The sequence below is a fragment of the Lactuca virosa genome, chromosome 3 (genome assembly GCF_052849685.1).
Source record: "Lactuca virosa cultivar CGN04683 chromosome 3, Lactuca_virosa_CGN04683_v6, whole genome shotgun sequence".
Classification (NCBI taxonomy): domain Eukaryota; kingdom Viridiplantae; phylum Streptophyta; class Magnoliopsida; order Asterales; family Asteraceae; genus Lactuca; species Lactuca virosa.
In genome coordinates, this window is record NC_136428.1 from 239771616 (window position 1) to 239782821 (window position 11206).

The 11206-nt window shown below is 38.0% G+C and overlaps 1 protein-coding gene across 1 annotated transcript; it reads right to left on the reverse strand.

Moving 5' to 3' along the window:
* Positions 1-8326: 8326 nt before the first annotated feature.
* Positions 8327-9830, reverse strand: LOC145164475 (uncharacterized). Its single transcript, XM_079083189.1, has 2 exons — positions 9274-9830; positions 8327-8621 (listed from the first exon to the last, which is right to left on the reverse strand). Exons 1-2 carry the CDS (start codon positions 9828-9830, stop codon positions 8327-8329), a joined length of 852 nt encoding a protein of 283 aa, XP_078939315.1.
* Positions 9831-11206: the final 1376 nt, after the last annotated feature.

The window sequence follows — 11206 nt, forward strand, 5'->3', positions numbered from 1 at the left end:
CCTATGGACCCTTGATAATAGGACTATATCAGACTTAGTCTCTCTCTTTACCATTTGGTCAACCTAGTTGACTATGGCCAATCCCTTTCCATTGGGAAGAGAGAGCTTTACTGGATATCCAATGTCATCATTGTCAATGTCCATAAAGTTTTAGGAAGTTGATCTTAGCAAATAGATAAGATCATTAAGGGTCTTGTCATAGTCTGTTTCATAGGAGTCCCAAAGGAAATCACTATGTGACTTAGAAAGTAGTTGAGTCACCAACTTTCTCATGACTTTGACACCCAACTCTCCCGGCTTGTCAATATGTGACTACATCTCCAAGATGTGATCACACATAGACCTTTGCTTGTCAATAGGGCTTGAGTGACCTTAAATTTTTCAAGAACTTGTGGGTTAGGGAGAATAATTGGAGGAGGTGAAAGAAGTATGATTTCCATGGGACATCATCTTCATTTAGGAAAGCTTGTTTCAAGAGATTTGGGAAGATCATAAATGTCTAAACCAGACATCTTTTGGGAGATATTCAAGATAGTTGATTTAAAGTCCTTAATATAACACCCAATATGAAATATTAAGGCTAGGACCCAACACAATACTTTTATAACTTGGAAGAGGGATGTCGTAATCCAAGCTATAAAATATTTGAAGGTAGGTGAATGACGATTCACCAATTTCCACCAAGATAAACGAAATGTATTATTAGGTTATAATTGGTTTTGAAACTCCTAGATTCTTTTGAGATTCATTGAACTTTTTCAATGACATGTTTCAATCTCGAGTGTGCCCTTCAGGTTTTGTGACTGGGATGCCGAGGATCACAAAACAAGGTGTGAAGTAACCATGCAAATTACTTGGTACTCTTAAATGTTTATCACCCAACCGATGTTCCGGTAAACCACACACGCTCCACCGGCCTATGATAAACTTTAAGAAACCCTTTGCCTACCTAGTTAAGTCCAAGTTAGTGTGCCGGTAAACCACACATGCTCCACCAACGACTTAAACAAGGTGTAAAGTGTAATTTCATGGATTAGCACCTTATTCACATTTTCCTAAGTAACTAAGATTGGGAATTTATAAAAGGTTTAGTTACTTAGTATTTATCATTAATACTTTTAATGAAGGGAGAACTTATAGTGTTTGTCCTACCCGTTCGGCTAACGACCTTCCACCAGTCAAGGAAGCGGTGGGTGAGAGTGGACACCCATTAAACTGCCATTTTATAGGCAGTAACCTTATACCCCCCTTATAGACCGGCTTCGTGAATGAGGCCTACTAACGGTAAGACTGACTTGCTCTTATACATATATATATATATATATATATATATATATATATATATATATTAACTTATAATATTATAAAGTATAAGGGTTGAATTTTAACTTTTAAAATTCTAAGGGCTTAACTTGGAATTAAAGTATTCATAAGAGAAAACTTTTCAAATTCAAAAACTTGAGGGCAAGTTTTGAAACTATTCAAAACTAATTAATTCCATAACTTATGTGTTTAAAGTAGTTTTAATTAAAAAACTCTTCAAGTTCCATAACTTGAGGACAAGTTATGGAAGACTTTAAACTAATGAAAGAATGTAACTTTTCTTTATTTTTTGTAACTTATGGAACTAATTAAGGTTACACATTTTATTACTTAATGAAGTGACTCTTGAACCTCCATATCTTGAGGACAAGTTATGCAGTCATAAAACCATTCAATGAAGACAAGATTCTTCATTTTGTAACCTTTGCCAACTTTTATGAGTTTTAAGAAACTTTAATGTGAATTTTCATGTAACTTGAGGACAAGTTACACAAATACATTTTAGAATCATCTCTTAGATTAAAATGGATTGAAAACAACGATTTCTAATAATTTTTCTATTAATCTAAGCAACTCATAAGAACAAGATAATTTAATCAAACTTTTTCATGTAATTAGACTAACCATTAAACTAATACAAAACATGAATCTATTGACAATTATCTTTGAAATTGGATTACAATGAACATTACCACATCAAAAACAGGTTTAAAGGTTCAAAAACAGCTTATGATAATGTTCCTAGTCCATTTCTAGCCAAAAAACTCGAAAATATGCTGTCAGGGGCTCCTACTCGAAAATAATTGAAAAAAAGCCGTGGCTCTGATACCACTGTTGGGTTTTGAGCATTCTAACACTCCTAAGTGTACATGCAACCCTAAATACCTTGGATCTATGTTTTCTCTATTATACATGCAAATATGAATATTCCAAGGTATTACCCTAACTAGCATACAAACATTGATACTTGGGTAATAATATAGATAGAAATACATACCTTGTTGATGTAGCTTGACTCCATGATGCTCGAGAGCCTAGTGCCTCAAGTGTGACACCTCAAATGGTTCACACAACATCACCAACACATGGAATAACCAAGAGAAGAAGACATACATGTTCAAATCGGCTAGCCCTCTCACATATGTATCACTAGTGCCCATTTCTTAAACTATAGGGGTTCTTATATAGTGTGGCTATTAGGGTTACACCATGTAACTCATGACTTTACCCATTCCTTATGCTCCATGGGTTTTAACCTCCATGGAGTATCCATGGATCACCACATGGGTTAAACCCAACATAAGGAATCTTGGATCATAAGCCCACATATATAAGAATGAATGATTTACACAATCAATCACCATATATTTAATTAGTCTCTTTTTGATCACTAAATTAAGTCCAAATTAATTCTTGATCAATACTAATTAAATAACATGATTTCATATTAATATATTAGAACTTATAATATATTAATATGTCACAAAATGTCTTTTCCTCATAAACGGTCTATCCAAATGTTCCGATGCCATGCAACCCAAATGGACCATGCCGAGTCGGGTCAAGTACATACCAATTATAGTTATGGACTTAGACACTAATCCAACATCCCCGACAACCTATCAACCTAGTGAATACTACGACTATACCCTAGTTTCAGAACACTCTTATAATGGTCATGGACCCAGTCCATGGTCTTGCTCTCCATCTACCAAACAAAACCATAATCATTCATGAGTCGAACCCGCATCAGACTAAACGTCAACCAGGTGATCAGGTCATGCTTCGAACACCAAAGCATTTATCAGACAAGAACATGCAGAGAGGCTTTAACACAACCCTCAACCATTACCTAATCACATATCCACCAAGCGCCACTACTGATGTGCCACCCCTTTGGCGAAAGGTCCTGAGTCCCCAATACTTGCGAAAATCACTCTAAACCACAACTGGAGCTGGCTCTCCATTTGACTAGGGTATAGAACTCCTCCTTGTTCCGTACCTGGGATTATTTCCATTAATCTAAACGGTTCTCCCCCACTTGGATTCAACTATGCTCTGCCAACCTTGTAATCGATCGGTTTCCGAACCATCTCGCAACCTCACTACTTAACTATTATTCTCTCGATCTTCCATGAACTAGGAGTTCCATGAACGTGCATACTAGGGTACGCACACCCCAAACCATATTAAACACCTTGCTACCCAAGTAGGAAGACATCGCTGCTCCGAAAACATCTTCACATGATGCGATCTCAAATCCTTAAACCACCTTAGCTGTTGACATCTAACTATAAACCCTTGGTTGGAACGAACAGATCACCAACAATCCACTTGACAAACAACCGATGAACTCAGAATCTCGATCACAGATACAATTCGAATCCCCTTAACAATTACCAATGGCTAAACAACTCCGCACGGATAATGCATCACTCACCCTAGGAGCGATAGGTCATCACTATTCTTACCCCACTAATGGCGGAGATCGGCTCAATAGGACAATCAACCATCAACTGATAACCAAATTGAGCAGAATAAGCATCTTGAACCCTTACTTCATTGTCTTAAAAGGGACACCCAGCTACCAAGAGACCTTTTACTAAAAGCTTCCGATACGAGGACCACACTTACATTCTTGGAAACATGAATCTAGCAGAAACTCACCCTACAGTTGCGTTCTCATCACCCCTTACACTCTCAATCATGAAAGATCCCCAACCATCTTGAATTCCATTAATCCAATGAACTTCCACTGCAACTCCCTCTGGTCCACTATTCTACATCTAACACATCAATCTCGCTGCTGATCCCCGACATGACACTCAGTTCGCTTCAATCCGAGACTCACACTAACAGTTGTCGATACCCAAAGACCAACTCATCCAAGTACACTCCAGTCATGACTCTCGGCATTAAAAATAACATATGACGATCTTCCGATAATAATAACCAGGAAATAAAAAAGAAACTATGATCCTTAGGTGAGGACTTAACTAAACCAAACATAACGTTTCAACACCTAATTACATAAGCAAAAGCAATTATATTGTATGAAGGAATACATACCCGTGAGGTCTTGAAGTCTTGGATCCGCCTCTTGGAAGACCGCGAGGGATGGGGTCTGAGCCCCCCCCCCCCCATCGGCAAACGTGGGCAACTTGCCCTAATATGACTAGGCTGATGACAACAATGACACAATTCTATCTCCAAGGTGCAATCTTGGCGAACATGACCCTTCCGACCGCACCTACTGCATTTGAACGTGCAGCGTGCAGGGTCGTGGGTCCCTCCACCCTTAGCGAGAATGTTGTGGTCTCGATGGCCTCCATCACTAGGCATGGAAACACCAGGCCGCTTAGATGTAGGTAGCAGAGTCGGACCATTAGTCTGCTTCCTCTTTCCCAGTTTCCTCTCCAAACCAAGCTCCCGCTCCCGAGTCACCCCAACTATCCCATCAGTAGCTTGAATTGCTGAAATATGATCCTTGAACTTGGCGACCTACCTGTCAGAGATATGACCAATAATTCTAGGAAATTCCTCTTGTAAGGTCCTAGAAACGTCAACGACAATCCAATTACAGAATCGATCCGCCTGAAAGCATGATGCAAATCCCACTTTCGATCCCTCAGAGCAAGAACTAGCAATAGGATCCTCCTCCTCATAGGACTCTGGAGCTCCACAATCCTTGAACTCCCGATGAGAGAGAGTTCGAGCCCCCAACTGTCATGCTGCAATCTCGGCCTAAAAACCCCAAGGCGACCATCCAAGAGCTCTATGACCCCTTCCTTGATGGTACCACACATCACAGGAGTCGCATCCAAAATACTGTGAGTGATCTCCGACATAACAAACTCACATATCCTCTCATCAATCGGCTTAACACCCGAGCCTGAACCTGAACTAGAACCTCCTCCATGATTGCTCATCACCATAATGAAAAGCAACCACAAAAATGATCAGAACAAACCCAAAGAATCCTCATCCTCTTGACTTCCTAGATTCTATGTGACTTTTCTCGATCCGAGTATGGATCCTGTACTTCAGTAGTACGATCCCAATACCACCTTCCATACCTATCCATACTTTCCTCAAGAATTATCACGAATCCTCCTAGTCACCTTCTCAAATCGGTTCTCCGAGTACTTGCTAAATAGCGCATCCATACCCACTAAAACACTTCCTAGGATCTCCTAGGTTCTCGACCTAGCCCTGTCATCAGCTACTGAAGAACTCCCACTAATGTCAACTAACTACTTCATGAACACAATCACATGCCACAAAGCTTAGATAATCCTTCGACTAAAAGATTCATCGCTACACGGTTAGACTCAGATGAGAGCTGTACAATAGGGTCAAACCAATCACTCTGAGATTATTTAACCTATGAGGCATGTCACTTAACATATTCACTTAATAGTTAATTCACATCATCAAGAGTCCCACAAAGCACAAAGCAAGCAACATTCGTGCAGTAACACTCCAAGCCACAAACCAAACAGACGACATCTCAAGCTCACTTGCTACCATTAAAGATTCCAAATCTAACATATCATCAAATTCCTCTTAGGCTACAAGGCATCACATATCAGGTCAGTCTGTCTAACATTTGAAATACATTCTAGAATGCGCTTCTAAAAGCTCAACTAATAGGCATATAAGGACATCTCTCCTACCATTCTATCATTCAATCTTGAGCAGAACCTTATCCCTAGTCTAGCATGTAGTTCTCATAACATATAGCATAACATCATGTATAGTATTCTGGGAATCACCTACTTGAGCTCAGCAGATTGCACGCATCACACCCCCTTTTTCTGTAAGAGACATTTTTTTGAAAAATTATTTTGTTTTGAAAAGATTACCAATTCCTCAGTTTGAGTTCAAACACACCCGGGAATGTGCCCGAATCCCTCAAACCAAGGCTCTGATACCAACTTGTAACATCCCAAAAATCATAGGTAAAAATTTCATTTTTAATTAAATCCAAAACCATCAAATGATCATGTCAAAGCATCCAAAATTATGTCATAGTAAAATAGTATCCAAGTACAATTACCAAAATCATAAAAGTGCAGAAAACATGGGTGGATGCGTTGAAATAAAGTCGTGCCCTTCCCCTTCGAACTAGGTGTACCTGAAACATAAACTTAAATAGTAAGCACAAAGCTTAGTGAGTTTCCCAAATACCACATACCATATATCATACATACATATCATAGCAAAACATGGACTGGTCTATTCCACCCCTGATTCCCTCCCGACTCGCTAAGTCCCTTCCAACTCTCTGAGTCCCTTCCGACTCCTTTAGTATCTTTCAACCAGTACGAATCTGTTTAACCCCTACGACTAAGCATGCAGTCATACCAACAAGTGTAACAAAGACAGCAAGCTCGTACATACATATCAGTAAGTGTCACAAAGATCACTACTATCTTACAACATAATCCAATGGGCCGACATTGGTGCCTTCGACCCATAAGTACAGTGAGGAGCCTCACTTCAATCTGAAGACAGACAAATCACACTCTCGGGCTGCTGCTACCATGGCTCCTCACAATGAACATTATAAATTAACCCAAATAAATAATTAGGGTAATAACCCATAAAAGGTCTAGATTACCATCTAACATGATAAGGGGGTAAAAGACCAATTTACCCTTCCCTTAATGGGCCCCTCAACCTGTGGCCCAACAAGTCCCAAGAGACCTAAGGCCCAACAATCGCCCAAATTACCTAAGGCCCAACAATGGCGCAAAAGACTTAAAGTCCAAGAAGGTTCCTGGTGAGTACGCTAAGCATACCACCTATTTACCCCCGATGTACGACTTACATAGAAAAGGAAAATTAGGTCTCAAACGCGCTACGATGCACGTACATCTTTGTACGCCCCGTGTACTCTTTAGAATGCAAAAATAAGCACTTAATGCTTAAGTCCAAACATCCAAAACACAGATCTAGCTCAAGGGGAACATCCTAAACGATAAATTCCTCAACTTGATGCCTTTTCATGGCTCGAAGAGGCCCAATATGCATTTCTAACACTCTAACTTCATATTAAGACCATTAATTCATGAAAGGTTGAGCTTAACCCATGAAGATGCCATTTTTATGATTCTATAACTCCAGAAATACCAAGAAATGACCAATACAAGTTCAGGAGTAACTTCTACCCATAATACCAAACCAAAGGACCAAAACATACCAAACATAATCCCAAATATAGATCTAAGCTAAGGAGTCATAAAGTTTTAAGATTTATACCTCCAGAAGCTTGCAAAGGTGAAGAGAGTTTTGGATCTTCAATCTCCAAGCAAACTAATCCTCCTCTAATCAGCTCTACTTCTTCTTCAAGATGCAACAAAACACACATAATGCTCAAATTTCTCTAAAAAAGGATTAGGGTTTCGAGATAATGTTTTGGGGACAATAGAGGCTGGTAATGAGAGAAACCTTGGGGTATAAAGTGCTTAAATAGGGTCCTAAACCCAAAAATTAGGGTTTGAATCTGACATTTGTACGTCTAACATACTCTAGGTACGCCTAACGTACTGGGGTGAACCTTTCTGATCACTTGAGCCAAGTACGCCCAACTTACATACCTTGTACAACCAAATCCCTTTCACATTCTAAATTCCAAAGGCCATAACTTCTGCGTCCCAACTCCATTTTTGGCGTTCCTTATATGCTTGGAAAGGTAATGAAAAGCCATACAATCCCATCTACTCTCCTTTGACTTAAAACCTTCCGAACTAAAATCCTTATTTTAAGAAAAGGTCTGAAGCATCAGTTTTACCATTATACCATTGGACTGCAATGCATAATCCGAAAGCTTGGAGCACACAACCTATATAATCCACACCCAATTGCGTCTAAAACCCAAACCCTTTAAATTCCAAAGTCCTAACTTGATCCATTTAATACCCATAAATCTCGAAATAAGAAGCTTCTCGAAACTGGATGTTACAATTCACATGGTTTAAACTTGATAGTAGATAATAGTTTATACGGAAAGTTCAAAGTCACCATGTTCTTTTTCAACTAGTGAAGTTGCTTCACTTGCAATTGCAAAATCATTATCTATTTCTTCAACTTGAAGTAAAGCTTCTGGTACATCAACAAGTTGCAGTTTAATAGCCTTTACACTCTCAACCCGAATTTCCCAACAAGTTTGACATAATGACTTAAGACTCCAAGCTTGAACATTATCTTTTATAATTTCCCACCTCTTAGTAGAATTTACAAAGATAGTATAAATGCGTTGGATGAGCCCAAGAAATTCCTTTCCATTTAACACACTTGTTATCCATATCATATAATGTTAGATTAAGAGAATGAAAACCACAAGGAGTGTAAAATGCTCTAGGATTTATATCTAAAAATCTCTTTTTCACTCCTTGGTGTTTTCCTTTCATGTTTGTTCCATTATCATAGCCTTGACCACACATATCATCAATTTCAATAACAAAAGACTTTAACTCCTTAAGTGTAATATCAAATAGTCATTTTCTGGAGGTATCATCAACATTCAAAAAACCTAAAAAGGACTCCTTGACAATAAAATTATATGTTAACCTTAAATACCTCACTATTATAGTCATATGTTATTGGTGACTTGAATCAGGAGTACAATCAAGTATGATTGAGTAGTACTTTGTTCCTCTATCTTCTTCATAAGTTCTTAATATATTGAGCCATCAAAAGTATTAGTTCGTTTTGGATCGTGTGCCCAAGATAATGCACATGAAGCCTGTCACTTGTGATTCGTCGCACATGCTCTTTGATAATCGTGTCAAACTCTTCCAACATTTCACTGACACCCAAAAAATGTCCACTACTTGTTAAATACAATTAAGAAATAAGAAGTGGAATCAGTCATAATAATTAACAAAAAGGTATTTGGTGGAATTGAAACAAAAAAAATACACTTTATAGTTAATTTTCTGATACAAATTTTCATTTGATCCGCGAAATTCTAAATTATGTTTAGCAAGAAACTTCACTACTCCGATGATTCTCAAAAGGACTTGTTTCCAGTAATCTCTTTCTTTCTTGAATTGCTCGTATTGAACTTTATCAATTGTTTCGTTCAAGTTCAATCTTTTACGTGTATCAAACCACTTTTTCCTATTTGTGAGATGATCAAAGGAATTTTTATGTTCTTTAGCTCTAGTGGTAACATGGTGCCAATATGAGTAACCTTCATCACCCAATTTACCTTTCAAAATCCCTTTTCTAAACACTTTACAACAAAAACAAAATACCCTATCGAGCTCTTTCGAATATACTAGCCATTCTCTATCACACTTCTCCAAATTTGATAAAGTTCTTGTGTATAAAGCTGTAGAAAATCGTCTACCCAATTTATTGTAGGGACCATATATAATACTAGTATCTCTTTTAGGACCTTTCTCGACCAAAAGTTTAATCTCCTCATAATTAAGTTTTTCCGACCTTCTTGGATCATATATATCAACAAGCTCTTTAACGGGCTCTTTGTAATGCATGTGTTTCTCGCTAGGAATTATTATAATATGTAACCGATGTAGGTCAACAGTTATAATCATTTGATGAATAAATAAAAGGGAATTGTTTGAATCTATGTGATCTATGTGCTTATATTATATGTATATACTATTAGGTGAAAGCTTAATAAATAGGGCTAAAAAAATTATGAATACAAAATATTAATTAGGATAAGTTGAAGTAGTGGTGATGAGGATTTCGGGGATATAAGGAACGCCGAAATCTGACTTCGTATGAAGAAATTATGATCACTTGAAGTTTCGCGTTAAACCGGATACGACAAAGTGCGTCGTAAATAGTGAATCAGAGATAGGTTGTTTATTAGCCTAAACAATCTAAATGAAAGTCGTAGTGATCGTAAAACCGAGAGCGTGCATATAGAGAACGCCTAAATCTAACTTCACATGAGGAAGTTATGATCTTTCAAAGTTTCAGCGCAATAGTGTAAACACAGAAATCGAATTTTTGATTGGTCAATTGTTTGCCAAAACAATCTACATGAGAGTAGAAGATCTCATTAATAGGATAACAATATAAAGACAGTCAAAAATGGAGTCCATATGTACAAGTTATGAATCTTACATGTATGGTCGTTAACAGTGTAATCTTCGTAGATTCTTAAATTTAAGATCGTCTGAGAATTAGTCGACGAAGTCCAAATGAAAGTTTTAGTACTCAGAAATACCTATGCATGCATATAGTGTACGTCGAAAATGGAGCTTGTGTGGCCGAGGTATGAAGTTTTGAAGTTCCTACCCCACTTACCCACTTTGCCTTGTTGCTCCAACCCTTGATCGCCATGTGTCCGTCACTAAAAGGAGGAGTGCTGACCACGAATGGGAACAGAACACACCTATATTGTGTGGTGCACACATCCCAAAACAACCTATAAATAAGTCGCAAGATCTCATTCTTCATCCACACCTTTTCCAACTCTCTCCTTTGAATCTCTCTACACTTGGTCCGAAAAATCTTTACTATTTAGGGTCTTTTGGCGAAGCCCTGAGATCCCTGAGTGCCCAACATTAGTAGCTATCATGCCGGAGTTCTGCTAGTGCAATTTCTGGACTTTTGTTAGGAAAAATCTATGTAAGTTATGCTACACTCATATTGCTTCCAGTGTAACTTATATTTATATTCATAGTCATTATTATGAATCTATAAATAAGATTTATCAGCGATTTCAAGTCGTTATATTGATTTATTTACTTATGGGGATGATATCTAGGCTGGATTTAGTAAGGTGTTTAAAGTGGGATTGCCAAACAGTATACTATGTATACCAAACGGACCCTACCTCCGATATGATCCTACCTGGTTGTTCCTTACTTGATAGATCTTGATGTAGACATTGGGA